Source organism: Hypanus sabinus, chromosome 10 (assembly GCF_030144855.1).
Source record: "Hypanus sabinus isolate sHypSab1 chromosome 10, sHypSab1.hap1, whole genome shotgun sequence".
NCBI lineage: Eukaryota > Metazoa > Chordata > Chondrichthyes > Myliobatiformes > Dasyatidae > Hypanus > Hypanus sabinus.
The window spans coordinates 36,952,178-36,969,855 of record NC_082715.1 but is presented as its reverse complement, the minus strand read 5'-3'; the positions used below and the strand labels follow the sequence as shown (position 1 = coordinate 36,969,855).

The 17,678-nt window shown below is 40.3% G+C and overlaps 1 protein-coding gene and 1 non-coding gene across 3 annotated transcripts in view; both read left to right on the top strand.

Moving 5' to 3' along the window:
- Positions 1 to 5,458: 5,458 nt before the first annotated feature.
- On the top strand, positions 5,459 to 5,530 carry trnaa-ugc (transfer RNA alanine (anticodon UGC)). Its single transcript has one exon. It is a non-coding gene; the product is annotated as a tRNA-Ala (tRNA).
- A 268-nt stretch (positions 5,531 to 5,798) lies between these two features.
- Positions 5,799 to 17,678, top strand: part of ift172 (intraflagellar transport 172) — a 180,867-nt gene continuing 168,987 nt past the window's right edge. For both annotated transcript variants that reach the window (XM_059981671.1, XM_059981669.1), the window contains exons 1-3: positions 5,799 to 6,042; positions 6,782 to 6,925; positions 9,760 to 9,872. In XM_059981671.1, coding sequence (XP_059837654.1) covers positions 6,004 to 6,042; positions 6,782 to 6,925; positions 9,760 to 9,872 — 296 coding nt within the window. In that variant the 5' untranslated portion in view covers positions 5,799 to 6,003. The remainder of the gene's footprint in view (positions 6,043 to 6,781; positions 6,926 to 9,759; positions 9,873 to 17,678) is intronic.

The window sequence follows — 17,678 nt, the reverse complement described above, 5'->3', positions numbered from 1 at the left end:
GTGAGAGTAAATGTTGGAATGCTGGAAAATGATGCTGGATTGGAGAGGTAGTAATGGGGGACAAGGAAATGGTAGATGACCTGAATAAGTATTTTGCAACAGCCTTCACTGTAGAAGATACTAGCAGAATGCCGAAAGTTCAAGAGTGTCAGGGGGCAAAAATGAATGCAGTTGCTATTACTAGGAAGAAGGTGCTTGGGAAGCTGAAAAATCTGTGAGTAGATAAATCACCTGGAATGGATGGACTATACCTCAGATGAAAGAGGTGGCTGAAGAGATTGGTGAGACATTAGTAATGATCTTTCAAGAATTAATAGCTTCTGGTATGGTTTCGGAAGACAGGAATATCACAAATGTTACTCCATTCTTCAAGAAGGGAGGGAAGCAGAAGAAAGGAAATTATAGGCCAGTTAGCCTAGTCTTAGTGGTTGGCAAGATATTGAATCAATTACTAAGGATGTGGTTTTGTGGTACTTGGAGGCACATGATAAAATAGGCCATAGTGAGCAGTTTCCTTGAGGAAAAATCTTGCCTGACATATCTGTTGGAATTCTTTGAGGAAATTACAAGCAGGTTGGACAAGGAAGAATCAGAGGATGTGGTATATTTTGATTTTCAGAAGGTCATTGGCAAGGTGCTGCATGAGGCTGCTTAACAAGCTAAGAGCCCATGGTATTATTTGAAAGATACTAGCATGGTAAGAGCATTGGCTGATTGACAGGAGACAAAGAGTAAGAATAGAGGGAGCCTTTTCTGTTTGGCTGTAGGTAACTAGTGGTGTTCTGCAGGAGTCGATGTTGGGACTACTTCTTTTTACGTTGTATGTCAATGGTTTGTCATGATCCAGGATAGTCTGCTTACCAAAAGAGGATGTTGTCTAAATGTTACGATTTCATATCCCCTGTGTCTTGGAAACATATAGTTGTGATCATTATAGTATAATAATTAGGGGGCTAGAGTGGAGGAGCCATGTATCTATTCTCAATCTACTTTGTGTTGTGGATTTTTTATGTTAGTCATGAATAGAGGTGTGCTGAAGGCGAAGGGAGTAAGTTGCATATTCTTGCTTATTTCATGGCAATTTATAGCTTGGGACTGGCAGAAGTTGTATTTTTTCCTAACATTGAATAATGCTTAGCTGACACTTGGGTATGCTTAAGTTTAATCACTTCAGGATTGTGTGGTTGCTAATTGTAATTATACAAGTGTCTAAGAAGAATAATGTGGGCAGCTTTCATGACTATCGCCCAGTAGCACTCACATCAACAGTGATGAAATGCTTTGAGAGGTTGGTAATGACTAGACTGAACTCCAGCCTCAGCAAGGACCTGGACCCATTGCAATTTGCCTATCGCCACAATAGGTCAATGGTAGACACAATGTCAATGGCTCTTCACATGGCTTTAGTCTACCTGGACAACACAATCACCTATGTCAGGATGCTGTTCATTGACTACAGCTCAGCGTTTAGTACCATCATTTCCACAATCTTGACTGAGAAGTTGCAGAACCTGGGCCTCCATACCTCCCTCTGCAATCAGATCCTCGACTTCCTAATTGGAAGACTACAGTCTGTGTGGATTGGCGATAACATATCCTCCTCGCTGACGATCAACACTGGCGCACCTCAGGAGTGTGTGCTTAGCCCACTGCTCTACTCTCTGTATACGCATGACTGTGTGGCTAGGCTTTGCTCAAATACCATCTTCAAATTTGCTGATGATACAACCATTGTTGGTAGGATTTCAGGTGGTGACAAGAGGGCATACTGGAGTGAGATATGCCAACTAATGAAATGGTGCCGCAGCAACAACCTGGCACTCAATGTCAGTAAGATGAAAGAGCTGATTGTGGACTTCAGGAAGGGTAAGACAAAGGAACACATACCAATCTTCATAGAGGGATCAGAAGTGGAGAGAGTGAGCAGCTTCAAGTTCCTGGGTGTCAAGATCTCTGAGGATCTAACCTGGTCCCAACATATCAATGTAATCATAAAGAAGGCAAGACAGCAGCTAAACTTTATTAGGAGTTTTAAGAGATTTGGCATATCAACAAATACACTCTAAATTTTCTATAGTTGTACCATGGAGAGCATTCTGACAGGCTGTATCACTGTCTGGTATGGAGGGGCTATTTTGCAAAGGATCGAAAGAAGCTGCAGAAGGTTGTAAATCTAGTCAGCTCCATCTTGGGCACTAGCCTACAAAGTACCCTGGACATCTTCAGGAAACGGTGTCTCAGAAAGGCAGCATCTGTTATTAAAGACCTCCAGCACCCAGGGCATGCCCTTTTCTTACTGTTACCATCAGGTAAGATGTACAGAAGCCTGAAGGCACACACTCAGTGACACAGGAACAGCTTCTTCCCCTTTGCCATCTGATTCCTAAAGGGACATTGAACCCTTGGACACTACTTCACTTTTTTTTAATATACAGTATTTATGTTTTTGCGCATTAAAAAAAATCTATTCAATATACGTGATTGACTTACTTGTTTATTTATTATCTTTTATTTTATTATTTCCCCCCTCTCTCTCTGCTAGATTATGTATTTCATTGAAGTGCTGCAGCTAAGTTAACAAATTTCACATCACATGCCAGTGATAATAAACCTGATTTAGATTCTGATTCTGATAATAAAGGATTTGATTCTTTGAACAGTCATTCTATTGGAGCAGAGAGCGTGTCATGCAAGCATAACAACTCCATTGTGGCCGCAGGGTAGAGGCAACTGTTTTGTTTTTGGTTTGGTATTGCTGCTACATACACTTTCCCTCAATCAATCAAAGCCCATGTTGGTGAACTAATGATGGTGATGAATTTCATTGTTGGTATCTGCTGTTGCCATGAAATGGCTGTCAAGTTAATGTCAGGTTACCCAAAGCCCAGCAGTGTGTAGATGATGCTTGTGTTTGCTGATGCTCAGAAGCTGAGCTCCAAGTTATCCTGGACACTGACGCATATCGATAGATCTGCCTTCCACTCAACATCTGTATTGCATGCATCCTCTGTCACTAATCCCAGATAGTAAAGGTTCACAGCAAGGTGAAATCAGACACAGAAAAGTAACCCACACTCCTTGTTTTAATAATGTTGTTGTAGCTTCATGTCACAAAGTTAACTGTTGAAAATTGTAATAAGGAAATTATAACATTATAAAAACATGGGAACGTGAGGCATAAGTAGGCCATTTAATAAGAACATGATTCATCTTTTACCTCAGTGCTACTTTACTGCATGTTCCTTGATACCTTAATGTCTAAATATCTAAGAATTTCGTGAACAGACCTCGTGCTAAGTTTCCATAGACTTCTGGGTAATACATTCCAAAGATCAGGGGTCACCAACCTTTTTTTGCAATGCGGACCGGTTTAATATTGACAATATTCTTGCAGACCAGCCGACGGTGGGGGGGGGGGGGGCGGGTGTTAATCACGACTGGAATATAGGTGATAAGTCAACTATAAGTCACTTAGAAGTGGCTAATACACTCAATTTCTTTTCTAAAAGGGTTTATCTAATGAATTTAATATTAAACATACAGTGTGTATTTTCCTCGCATGGATATAGTGATAAGTCAATTATAACTCACTTATAAATCAATAGCATTATAATATTTTAAGTAACGTTTGGATGTTAAACACACAGCGCACATTTTCCTGGTATGAACATATAAAATCATTGCAACACACCAGTGAGAGGACAAGGTAAGGGCCAGATATCCCCATACCGGGGCCGTGCTCAGTCACAGTCCGGAGAAAGCAACCGACCGAGTGACGAGTGTGACAGGGCGCATGCCCACCCCCCCTTGTAGGATCTATCGGCCGACAAAAGTTTGGCTTGAGGGATGACTTTTGGTAGATTGCAGCGAGGTAACTGCTCTGCTACTTACGAAACCCTGAGCACGAATTAGGTCATCTGCGAATATTTTAGCACCGGGTTCCCCACGAACATTCAGTGTGCTAAACAGGTTTAGAGGCAGTGCCCATCTGTCCATGCTCCAGGCCAGTAGCAACGGGAACTTCTCGCCGGCCGGTTACCTGAGGCCAGCCAGTGATCCCTGGCACGAGGGTATCACTGTGTTTAGGTGACTGATGACTTTGTGTGGGGAATAACCTCGCTTGCGTTCAAGCTCAACAGTGGGCGTGACAGGGAATGAGGAAAGATGCAGCTGACTCATATCGTTTCCTTGTGGCCCGGTAGCATATGCTTTGTGGCCCGGTGGTTGGGGACCACTGCCAAAGATAACCTACTTTCTGTATTAATAATATTTTTCTTATCTCTTTCCTGAATGACTGATCCCTTATTTTGAGACTATGTCCACACCTTATAGACACTGTAGGAGGGAGGAGGGGAGGGGAGGAGGAAGGGGAGAGAGAGAGAGAGAGAGAGAGAGAGAGAGAGAGAGAGAGGAGAAAAATAAAATGCTGGAGGAATTCATGAGTGAAGCAGGATCTGTGGAGGGAAGTGGATCTACATGACCTGCTGCATTTCTTCATCAGCCTCTGCTTACAGAACAAGCCTGCCACCCCAGAGATCAATCTGCTGAAGCTGCTGCAGGCTCTGTATTGAAAGTTTATCTTTTCTTTAAGTAGGGACACCAGAGCTGTACACAGTATTATAGATTTGATCGCATAAAGTTTTTCATATATTAGGAACAAGGTGTCTCTTCTCTTGTAATCAAGTGCTTTGAGAATGAAGACCAGCTTTTTAAACTGCCTCCTGTGCCCACAAGGTAATTTTCATTGTTATCGAGATACCAGGACTGTGGCATGGCAGCCTCTATCACTGATCCCTGTGGCACCGCACTTATCACAAATTTAACACCAATGTATTTGATACCGACAAACATGATCTGAATCACCATAGTCGTAAAAATAATCAAGTTTCGGCAATAGCTGGATTTTACAATTGCAAAATTCTTACATCGAATTCCATTTCCCAAGGTTGGAAGGCTAATTTTAAGCTTTTATTTCAGTAATAGATTTCTAAACCGGGTTTCTGTAATATAAGTATTGACTCTATAAAATTTCTGTTGTAGTATAAAATCATTTGCCTTCTGGTGGACTTGTGCATCACCTTGGTGGATCCCAAAGGAAAATCTTTATCAATGTCTTTGACTTTTTTTTCCAGCGGTTTTCTTCCCACCTGAAAAAATATACTTAATTGTTTCTATAAATTTGAATTTCTGCTTAGTAGTCAGAATTTTAAGCTGAAATTCAGATGAACAACATTCCGTTGGAACCTTGAGAAATGTAAACTAAATTGCAGTATTTAAAGGGAACAAAGAAATATCCGAGTGAACGTGGATTAATTTTCTAAAAGTGGCGCGTCAATCTGAGAGGGTGAGGACGCAAAGATGATGAGAATATGCGTAATTAAACAGAACTGTTGTAAACCAATGGAACAATGAATCGGACGGATATGGAGGAGACATGAGCGAAACCGCATGCAGCAGTGGGGATGTAGCTCAGTGGTAGAGCGCATGCTTTGCATGTATGAGGCCCCGGGTTCAATCCCCGGCATCTCCACAATTTTACATCGTTCTCCAAAATAGTCAAATTGCCGTCTTTCCCTGTAAACGAGCTCTTATCGAACCCAAACGATATAAATATGGGAAAGAAACGGAAACGTCTGCAAATGCAGAATCCTTTTCCTCTTCCAAGATGTGCTAAATTCTCCGGTTTTGTCTTCATGTATTTTCCTTCAACGAACCGGGACCCCCCCCCCCCCCCCACTGAATATAAATATATAAATGAAGCGCTTTCCTGCCTTGACGCAGCTCTCTAAACTTGCTTCAGCGGAGGCGGCGTCCCTTCGCAGGCCGGTTACGCGGCGCCAGATGGAGGAAATGGGAGGGAATTGTCCGCCCGGGCAACCGAGAGCAAATGGGATGGAGGCTCGTAACTAAGGGCAACGGAGAACGAATGGGACGGGAGCTCGTAACTAGGGCAACGGCGGCTAGCGGCTCCGCGACGAGGAGGAAGCAAAGTGAGATCGCAGAATGCAGCTGAAGCACCTGAAAACCCTGTTGACGCCGCAGGTACAGTGGGGTGGGGGGCGTTGCGTGGAGCGGGGCTGGGATCAGCCTGGAGGAGCAGGCCGCATGGAGATATCTGGGCCTACATTATGACTTGGGGCCGACGTTTCTTTTCTGCTCTGCATTCTAGCTTTGACTGTAGCCCCTCGGGTCGTCGCAAATAACTTTATAGTAACGGTGCAGCCTGTTGTAATGTAGTCAGATGCAAGATCTGCACCCGACTCGATCTTTCTGTAATCAGAGTTGCACCAGTTCTGTTCGAGAGAAATGAGCACCGTTGTAGTGATGTTCATATCAAAGTGTCAACTCAGTAATAACATTCATACCATAAAATTCCGCTTCTGTTCTTCTATGCAACCGATCCCTCCGTATTTATTCTGGAACTCCAGTCTCTGAACCCCAGTAGTTTTACAGTTGATGCAAGACCAACCATCTTGAATTTCTTTAGCTTCGCTCACTGGACATTAATCGCATTTGTAAGTGTAAAAAAAAGGAAAAAACATTGGAACATGAAATTTAATAGCAGAACATGAAAGGGTGGTGTCATATAGACCTTAAATATATTAGTTATTTTGAAAATAATCAGATGTTTTGGGCGATGAGGATGAGAGAATTTTGATTTTATTCAGTAGATTGTTTTGTTTTCAGAATTTAGCTCTTTATCGAGTGGACAATGGGATGATTTTTTCCCTTCTACGTTGAATGTAATTTTAAAGTAAATTATGCTATTTTTTCCTTTAAGGATGGTGCTGCAAAAGTTACATGTATGTCATGGGCACCCAACAACAACAAGTTTGCAGTCTGCACAGTGGACCGAGTTGTTCTTCTCTATGATGAAAATGGAGAAAGAAGAGATAAATTCTCCACTAAACCTGCTGATTCTAAGGTAATCGCAACTTGTAGTCTTAAATATAAGTAATAATGTTCAGATATCATTTATTTACAGGGAAGTTCCATAATCAAATTATCATATAGTTGAATGCACTGTAGATGACTTTAGGTAATAGATCAGTTGTAAGGAAGGGCATGGCTGATCAAGGTTGACTTGATATCTCGTCTAGTGAAGCCAAGGTCACGCAGCCATGTCTGGAAAGTGAATGCAATAAAGCCACGGCAACCTACTTCAAATAGATAGCATGAGACCTTCCACCCTCTGTCTCTGCACTCTGATCTTAATTCTGCATACTTGGTTAACTTGCGCTCATGGGCTTCATCGATGTTGTCTTCTCAGGGGACTGTGAGTTCATCAATAACCACTTCTCTACTGGTGTCAGACCAGACAATTATATCTGGACACAAATGTGGTGAAAACTATTTGCTCTGGGAAATTGCCTTTCCCATCCAGGTCGCCCTTGACACACCAACCATTGGATGAAGAAAGTATGCTTGATCGTGGGCCTGTGCTGTACACCCTTGACTTGGAGCCTTCTTTCACAAATAATATGCGATGTTCATAGGAAGGGCATAAAGACCTTTCAAAGGAATAGATAGTGAATTCTTGAGCAAGAAGTAAGCAGATGAAGTAGAATATGATGATATCCACTTTGGCAGGAGGAATGAAAAATCAAGCCATTAATAGTTAGGAAGATTAATTTAACATTGACTTCCATAGAAAGAAAAATGGAATACAAAAGTAGAAACATTTTGAAGAAAATTTACAAGGTCTTGTGAGCCCACATCTGGAGTATTGTGTACAGATTTAATCTATAAGGAATTAAATACTTAGCATTGGAAAGAGTGCGGGAAAGGTCAATTTCTGTGACTGATTGACATTAGTTGAACAGATTGGTCTTGCATTCATTGCACTTTAATGTGCACTTATTGAAGCACAGAACATTCTGAGGAGGATTGACAAGGTGGATTCTAAGAAGATATTTCACTTAGAGGGGTTAGATAGAGCTAGAGTGAATATTTTCATAATAAAGGATTGAGTTCAAGAGTCTGGAAGTTATGTTGCAGCTTTAAATCTAATTATGCTGTATGTGGATTATTGCATTCTCTTCTGGTTACCCCATTTTAGGAAGGATGTTGAGACTTTGGAGAAGAATTCAAAAGAGGTTTACCAGGATGCTGCTGGATTAGGCATAAGGAGATGTCAGACAAATGTGGGGTTGTTTTCTTTGGGGACGCAGAGACTGAGAGAAAATCTGATAGAGCTTTATACGATTATGATAGGTATACATCGAGTGAACAGTCAGTTTCTTTTTCCCAGGTTTGAAATATAAGGTGAGAGGGTTAAAATTCAAATGAGATGTGTGAGGCGATTTTTTTTTTTAACACAGAGAATGGTGGGTGCCTGGAATGTGCTGCCTGGAGTGGATTGAAGGCAAATATGATAGAGATGTCTAAGAGGCTCTTAGAAAGGCACATGGATGTGCAAGAAATGAAAGGATATGGACATTGTGTAGGCAGTAGAGATTAGTTTAGTGTGGGATTTGCTTAATAATTTAATTAGTAATTTGGCTCTTGAACCAAAGGGCATAACTTCACTCAACTTCACTTTATCATTGAAATGCTTCCCAACCTATTGACTCACTTTCAAGGACACTTCATCTCGTGTTCTCCATATTTATTGCTTATTTATTTATTGTTATTCTTTCTTTTTGTATTTGCACTGTTTGAATGCCCAAGTTGGTGCAGTCTTTCATTGATTCTATTATGGTTATTTTTTGATTATGGATTTATTGAGTATTCCCACAAGAAAATGAATCTCAGGGTTGTATATGGTGACATATATGTACTTTGATAATAAATTTACTTTGAACCTTTATTAGTTTAGTGCAATATTGCAGGCCAAAGGGTCTGTTCCTGTGCTCCACTGTCGTATGTTCTAATAACAATAATCTCAGAAATCTTTAGGACCTTTGATGCACGTGTACTCAGCTCAATAATAGCTACTAAAAATGGAAGATTCTCACTACCAGCTATTTGCATTGAAAAGGTACAGCAAGAAGACTTGTCTTGCACAGACCCTTGTTTATAAATTCATTTGATTAATTTTGAATTTTGAGGTTTATCTTGTAATGACACAGTGAAGTAATTTGCGCACTATCAGAGGAGAAATAATATTGGTTCACTTTCACTCCCTGCTCCTAATTTCCACAAATCATTGCATTTATTCTCTTTTACCCTCTCCTGCAATTGCCTTAATATTACTCAAGGGGTAATTTAAATTAATGAACCCTCTTTATGATAATGGGAGTAAACCAAAGCATCTGCAGGAAACCCACACAGTCACTGACAGAAAGTACAATCTCCACACAGACAGTGCACAAGGATAGGATCATATTTGGGTTCCTGTATCTGTATATCAGCGACAGTAACGGCAGTGCCACTAAATCACTCCTAGCAATAGATGAATGTGAGATTTTAACATAGATCATGAATGAACCATTTTGTTATTTAATCCTATTTAGCCAAATATATTTTCTTGAATGATATATGGCGTGCACTGGTAATAATAAATAATTAATTTGTTTTCTACAACTTTTGCTCACTGTTGAGCTCTGACCACAAATCTAATATTAATCCTCTGAATTTGTATCTTCAAGAAGATGTGCTCTTTAAAAAACTGAAAATCATTCCAAATATTATTTAAGGATATAGATGTCTTTTCTAGCATTTAGTCACTTGTGAAACAAGATTAGCTGTGGAGTACAATTTATGCTCTTTTCATTTAGATTGTTGCAATTAAAAATTATATCATTGTCTTTTTTTCAGTATGGCAAGAAAAGCTATGTGGTCAAAGGGATGGCCTTTTCACCAGATTCCACCAAAATAGCTATTGGACAGACAGACAGTATCATTTATGTTTATAAAATTGGAGAAGAATGGTAAGTCTTTCACAGAATGGAATTTGTTGAATGATCAGTATGATTATTAGCATGATAGCATTAGATTAGCATGATATTCAGCACAGAGACAATGGTCTCAAGGGCCTATACTTGCACTGTACTGTTTTATGTTTGCAAGCAAACTTAGATAATTAGGTTATATTCATAAGCTTCAATAAATGCTACTTAAAAAATCTTCACCAACCTATGGGATTTCACTTTGCTGTAGTCTGGAGAGTTTGGACAATGTTTACTGTATAGTGATGTTCTGCTGGAGTTCAGTAAATGAATTGTATGCATTTGTGAATACATATCATTATTAAATATTTCTCTGCTTATCCACCTGCAAAGTCCCCTCCCATATGGGGGATTTGAATCCACCTTTATTTAAAACAAAATTCTATTTTTCCAATGAGAGATATAAAGTTGCAGTAATAAGCCTGGAAGATCATCGGGGCACCAGTCACCCCGACCATAAACTGTTCCAGCTGTTAGACTTAAACTGTGTGCAGTTTTGGGCTCCTTATTTAAGAAAGCATGTGCTGACGTTGGAGAGGGTTCAGAGAAGATTCACTAGAATGATTCCGGGAATGAGAGGGTTAACATATGAGGAACGTTTGACTGCTCTTGGACTGTACTCCTTGGAGTTTAGAAGAATGAAGGGGGACCTCATAGAAACATTTCGAATGTTGAAAGGCATGGACAGAGTGATGTGGCAAAGTTGTTTCCCATGGTGGGGGAGTCTGGTACGAGAGGACATGAGGATTGCAGGGCGCCCATTCAGAACGGAGTTGCGGAAAAAAAATTTTAGCCAGTGGGTGGTGAATCTGTGGAATTTGTTGCCACGGGTGGCAGTGGAGGCCGAGCCACTGGGTGTATTTAAGGCAGAGATTGATAGGTATCTGAGTAGTCAGGACATCAAAGGTTATGGTGAGAAGGCAGGGGAATGGGACTAAAGGGGAGATTGGATCATCTCATGATGAAATGGTGGAGCAGACTCGATGGGCCGAATGGCCGACTTCTGCTCCTTTGTCTTATGGTCTATGGTCTAAATTCACATGCCTGGACATTGCAATGGAGTCATAATGCAAAGATTTTTACTCCCTCACATTGTGGGATGGATGTAAGATTTAAATAAATTCTAAATCCTAAATACATTTGATCAGTATAATTATGTAAAAAAAATTTAGAGTGGCAAAAACAATTATGGAATGCATGCAAATTTTGATAGGAAGTATTATAATAAGGAATAAACATTTGTGCAAATAAATGATTACTTTGTTCACTACAATGAAAACAGTATATGTAAAGAAAAGATGAACTTAAGGAACTTCAAATTGTTAATATCATAAAAGAGAATGTATTGGAACTGGATGTACAAAGCTGTATCCCAAAGTTCAAAAAGTAATGATCTCTGAGAAAGCAGATACATTAGTGATGATCTTCCAAATGTCCTCACTTCTGGAACATTCCCAATTGATTAAATAATAACAAAAATAACATTGTAATTAAAGATAGAAGGAGGGAATAAGAACTGTGGATCAATTGTCAAGATATTTTTTACCAATAAAATCATGGTATCTGCATAAGGGACATTGGAATATGACATTCAAAAAATTGTTAAAGGCAGAATAACATGATTTTCTGAAACGAACATTGTGTTTGACAAATGTAAAAGAGTTATACTATATAAAACATTGTGGAATAACATAATTAGCTTAGAAAGAAGATTTATCAAAGGTCAAAAATCAGGGAGCAGGAATAAATGGATCATTTTAGCTTGTTAAACTGTTATTGATGGGGCAGCTTGGGGGCTCAATCATGAGCCCTCAGTTGTTCACAGTTTGTATTAAGTGATTTAAAATAGGTGAATAAACATAATTAGTCAAAGGTTGAGAAGGTTCAAAGGTTCATTTATTAACAAAGTATACAACTCTGTAATTCTTCTTCTCCGGATAGCTATGAAACCAAGAAAGAAAAGAAAAAGTAGCATGATCATCAACCCCCAAATCCTCCCTCCCAGCACAAAAAAGGGAACAAAAATTGAACAGGCGCATCAACCCCCAAATACCCGCTCCCTGCATAAAATAAATCGAAAGGGAACAGGCACATCAATCCCCAAATTCCCCCCCACCAAAAAAATGAGAAAGATAGGGCCAAAAACAAAAAAAACTACATGACTGAAAAAACTTAATAATATAAAACTAGTTGACAAAATCAGTTGTGGGGAGAATGCAAGGAATACACATTAGCTTAAGCAAGGAATACAGATTAGGTTACACAAGTGGATGCCAACTGAAATATCAACTGGGAAAATACAATATTTATATAAGAAATAGGAGCAGGAGTAGGTCATCTGGCCCTCTTAGCCTGCTCCACTATTTAAAAAGATGAAGGCTGATCTGGCCATGAACTCATCTCCACCTACCTGCCTTTTCCCCATAACACTTAATTCCCCTACAATACAAAAATCTATTCAACCTTGTCTTAAATATATTTACTGAGGTTGCCTCCACTGGCTTCATTGGGCAGAGAATTCCACAGATTCACCACTCTCTGGGAAAAACAATACTTCCTCAGTTCCATCCTAAATCTACTCCCCCAAATCCTGAAGCTATGTCCCATAGTTCTAGTCTCACCTACCAGTGGAAACAACTTTCCTGTCTCTATCTTATCTATCCTTAGAACCATAGAACATTACAGCACAGAAACAGGCCTTTTGGCCCTTCTTGGCTGTGCGGAACCATTTTTCTGCCTAGTCCCACTGACATGCACCTGGATCATAACCCTCCATACACCTCTCGTCCATGTATCTGTCCAAGTTTTTCTTAAATGTTAAGGGTGAGCCCGCATTTACCACTTCATCTGGCAGCTCATTCCACACTCCCACCACTCTTGTGTGTGAAGAAGCACCCCCCTAATGTTCCCTTTAAGCTTTTCCCCCTTCACCCTTAACCCATGTCCTCTGGGTTTTTTTTCTCCCTTACCTTCAGTGGAAAAAGCCTGCTTGCATTCATTCTATCTATACCCATCATAATTTTATATACCTCTATCAAATCTCCCCTTATTCTTCTACGCTCCAGGGAATAAGGTCCTAACCTATTCAACCTTTCTCTAACTCAGTTTCTCAAGCCCTGGCAACATCCTTGTAAGCCTTCACTGCACTCTTTCAATCTTATTAATATCCTTCCTGTAATTCAGTGACCAAGACTACACTCAATACTCCATATTCGGCCTCACCAATGTCTTATACAACCTCACCATAACATTCCAACTCTTATACTCAGTACTTTAATTTATAAAGGCTGATGTACCAAAAGCTCTCTTTACTACCCTATCTACCTGTGACACCACTTTTAGGGAATTTTGTATCTGTATTACCAGATCCCTCTGTTCTACTGCACTCCTCAGTGCCCTACCATTTACCTTGTATGTTCTACATTGGTTTTTCCTTCCAAAGTGCAATATCTCACACTTGTCTGTATTAAACTCCATCTGCCATTTTTCAGCCCATTTTACCAACTGGTCCAAATCCCTCTGCAAGCTTTGAAAACCTTCCTCACTGTCCACTACACCTCCAATCTTTGTATCATCAGCAAATTTGCTGATCCAATTTACCACATTATCATCCAGTTCATTGATATAGATGACAAATAACAATGGACCCAGCACTGATCCCTGTGGTGCACCACTAGTCACAGGCCTCCACTCAGAGAAACATTCGTCCATTACCACTCTCTGACTTCTCCCATTGAGCCAATGTCTAATCCAATTTACTACCTCACCATGTATACTTAGCGACTGAATCTTCCTAACTAACCTCCCATGTGGGACCTTGTCAAAGGTCTTACTGAAGTCCATGTAGACAACATCCACTGGCTTCCCTTCATCCACTTTCCTTGTAACCTCTTTGAAGAACTCTAAAAGATTTGTTAAACATGACCTACATGCACAAAGCAGTGTTGACTCTCCCTAGTAAGTCCCTGTCTATCCAAATACTTGTAGATCCTATCTCTAGTACTCCTTCCAATATTTTACCTGCTACCGACGTCAAACTTACCGGCCTGTACTTTCCTGGATTACTTTTCGAGCCTTTTTGAAACAACGAACAGCATGAGGGATCCTCCAATCCTCTGGCACCTCACCTGTAGATACTGACATTTTAAATATATCTGCCAGGACCCCTGCAATTTCAAAACCAGTCTCCTTCAAGGTCCAAGGGAATACCCTGTCAGGTCCTGGGGATTTATCTACTCTGATTTGCCTCAAGATAGCAAGCACCTCCTCCTCTTCAATCTGTATAGGTTCCATGACCTCACTACTTGTTTGCCTTATTTCCATTGACTCCATGCCAGTTTCCTTAGTAAATACAGATGCAAAAAACCTGTTTAAGATCTCCTGCATTTCTTTTGGTTCCATACATAGCTGACCACTCTGATCTTCAGGTGGACCAGTTTTATCCCTTACTATCCTTTTGCTCTTAATATACCTGTAGAAGCTCTTTGGATTATCCTTCACCTTGACTGCCAAAGCTACCTCATGTCTTCTTTTAGCCCTCCTGATTTCTTTCGTAAGTATTTTTTGCACTTTTTTAGACTCCTCAAGTACCTTATTTGCTCCCTGTTTCCTATAGATATGAAATTCCCTTTCATAATTTTATGTTTCTATAAGATCTCCTCTCATTCTTCTGAATTTATGTACTTTGGTTTGGAAAATAGAGAGACAAAAATAGTTTTAAATTGTGATTACAAGTGAACATTGATGGGCAGATGGATCTTGATTTACTGGTTCATGAAATGCAGAAATTAAGCATACAACAAATGACTAAGAAGGTTAATGATATGCTGGCCATTGAATTTGTGATGGAATCCAAAAGTAATCGTTGTCAGGATTACGTAGATAAGTTTTTAGTGTTGGATCTCGGTAATCTTTTATCCCTGGCCTCTTTTTTAGGAATCAGGAATGAGCGAGACTCTTTGATTTTCACGATCATTTCTTTATACTTGAGATAACAAAAATTCTTCGGTTAGAAATAATCCAGATAATAGGCTACATAATTAAAACAATTATAACACAAATATAATGTACACCAGTCAATTTAAAAATGAAAAGATATATGTAACTGCTGGACCACCTGTTGCCAGTAAGTGGGAATGAACTACCACATACTGTGAAAATACATGAGTTTGTTAAAGATACAAATAGTTAAAAATGCAAATTATGTCACAAGAAAACTATGATTAAAACTATGATTTTTAGTCTTGCATTGATTCAACTAATAAAAACAATCAATTTCAACAATAGGATTGTGAGAGTCAAAGACAGAGTAGACAGTCTAGGTTTAAAATTTCTCTTATAAAGGGCATGGACTTAAACTTGCTCTGTAGTTCAAAGAAAATCGATTGGGCAACTATTTTACTCTGAGAATGGTGGGTGCCTGGAATGTGCTGTCAGCAAGTCAAGTCGTCACTTTTTATTGTCATTTCGAACATAGCTGCTGGTACAGTACATAGTAAAAACGAGACAACGTACTTCAGGACCATGTTGTTACATGACATAGTACAAAAACTAGACTGAACTATGTAAAGAAACAACACAGAAGAAATCTACACTAGTCTACACACCTACCCAGGACTGCATAAAGTGCACAGAACAGTGCAGGCATTACAATAAATAATGAACAAGACAATAGGGCAGTAAGATGTCAGTCCAGGCTCTGGGTATTGAGGAATCTGATAGCTTGGGGGAAGAAACTGTTACATAGTCTGGTTGTGAGAGCCCAAATGCTTCAGTGCCTTTTCCCAGAGTTTGTATGAGGGGTGCATGTGGTCCTTCATAATGCTGTTTGCTTTGCGCATGCAGTGTGCAGTGTAAATGTCCATGATGGCAGGAAGAGAGACCCTGATGATCTTCTCAGCTGACCTCACTATCCGCTGCAGGGTCTTGCGATCCGAGATGTTGCAATTTCCGAACCAGGCAGTGATGCAGCTGCTCAGGATGCTCTCAATACAACCCCTGTAGAATGTGATGAGGATGGGTGGGGGGGGAGGTGGGAGATGGACTTTCCTCAGCCTTCGCAGAAAGTAGAAACGCTGCTGGGCTTTCTTTGCTATGGAGCTGGTGTTGAGGGGCCAGGTGAGATTCTCCGCCAGGTGAACACCAAGAAATTTACAGCTCTTAACGATCTCTACCGAGGAGCCATTGATGTTCAGCGGGGAATGGTTACTCCATGCCCTCCTGAAGTCAACAACCATCTCTTTTGTCTTGTTCACATTCCGAGAGTTGTTGGCTCCGCACCAGTCCGTTAGCTGCTGCACCTCCTCTCTGTAAGCTGAGTCATCGTTCTTGCTGATGAGACCCACCACGGTTGTGTCATCGGCAAACTTGATGATGTGGTTTGATCTGTGTGTTACAGCACAGTCATGTGCTGCAGTGGTTGTAGAAGTAAATATGACAGAGCTGTTTAAGAGGCTCTTAGATAGACAAATGTATCTGCAGAGAATAGAAAGATATAGACATTTTGGAGGCAGAAGGGATTAGCTTAGTTGCAAGTTTAATTATATTGGCACAATGTTGTGGGCAAAAGGTCCTGTGCCTGTATTGTATGGTTCTACAGGGTATTCAGGGTTGTTGTTATTATTATTATTATTATCATCACTATTATTCATGGTTTTGGTGAGTCTTCATTTAGAGAACTGGGTGCTGTTCTGATCTCTTTTCCTCTGAGCCTTAGTTAATTCATAAGATTGATTCCTGGGATGAGCGAACTTAAAACTGTAGTTTGATAATGTTTGGATGATATTCTCTCGGGTTTATAAGAATGCAAGATGTTCTCAGGGAAGTGTATGGAAGACTAAAGAAAACCCCAAAGCATTCTACAAGTCTGTGAAAAGCAAGAGGATATGTCGTGAGAGAATAGGACCAATCAAGTGTGGCAGTGGAAAAGTGTGTATTGAACCGGAGGAGATGGCAGAGGCACTTAATGAATACTTTGCTTCAGTATTCACTACGGGAAAGGATCTTGGTGATTGTAGGGGTGACTTGTAGCGGACTGAAAAGCTTGAGTGTGTAGATATTAAGGAAGAGGATGTGCTGAAGCTTTTGGAAAGCATCAAGTTGGATAAGTCACTGGGACTGGATGGGATGTACCCCAGGCTACTGTGGGAAGCAAGGGAGGAGATTGCTGAGCCTCTGGTGATGATCTTTAAACCATCAATGGGGATGTGAGAGGTTCCAGAGGATTGAAGGGTTGTGAATGTTTTTCTCTTATTCAGGAAAGGGAGTAGAGATAGTCCAGGAAATTATAGACCATTGAGTCTTATTTTAGTGGTTGGTAAGTTGATGGAGAAGATACTGAGAGGCAGGATTTATGAACATTTTGGAGAGGCATAATATGATTAGAAATAGTCAGCATGGCTTTGTCAAAGGCAGGTCATGCTTGACGAGCCTGATTGAATTTTTTTGAGGAAGTGACTAAACACATTGATGAAGGTAGAGCTGTATATAGATTTTAGTAAGGCATTTGATAAGGTATCCTGCGCAAGGCTAATTGAGAAAGTAAGGAGGCATGGGATCCAAGGGGACGTTGCTTTGTGGATCCAGAACTGGCTTGCCCACAGAAGGTAAAGAGTGGTTGAAGATGGGTTATATTCTGCATGGAGGCTGGTGACCGGTGATGTGTCTCAGGGATCTGTTCTGGGATCACTACTCTTTGTGATTTTTATAAATGACCTGGATGAGGAAGTGAAGGGATGAGTTAGTAAGTTTGCTGATGACACAAAGGTTGGAGGTGTTGTGGATAGTGTG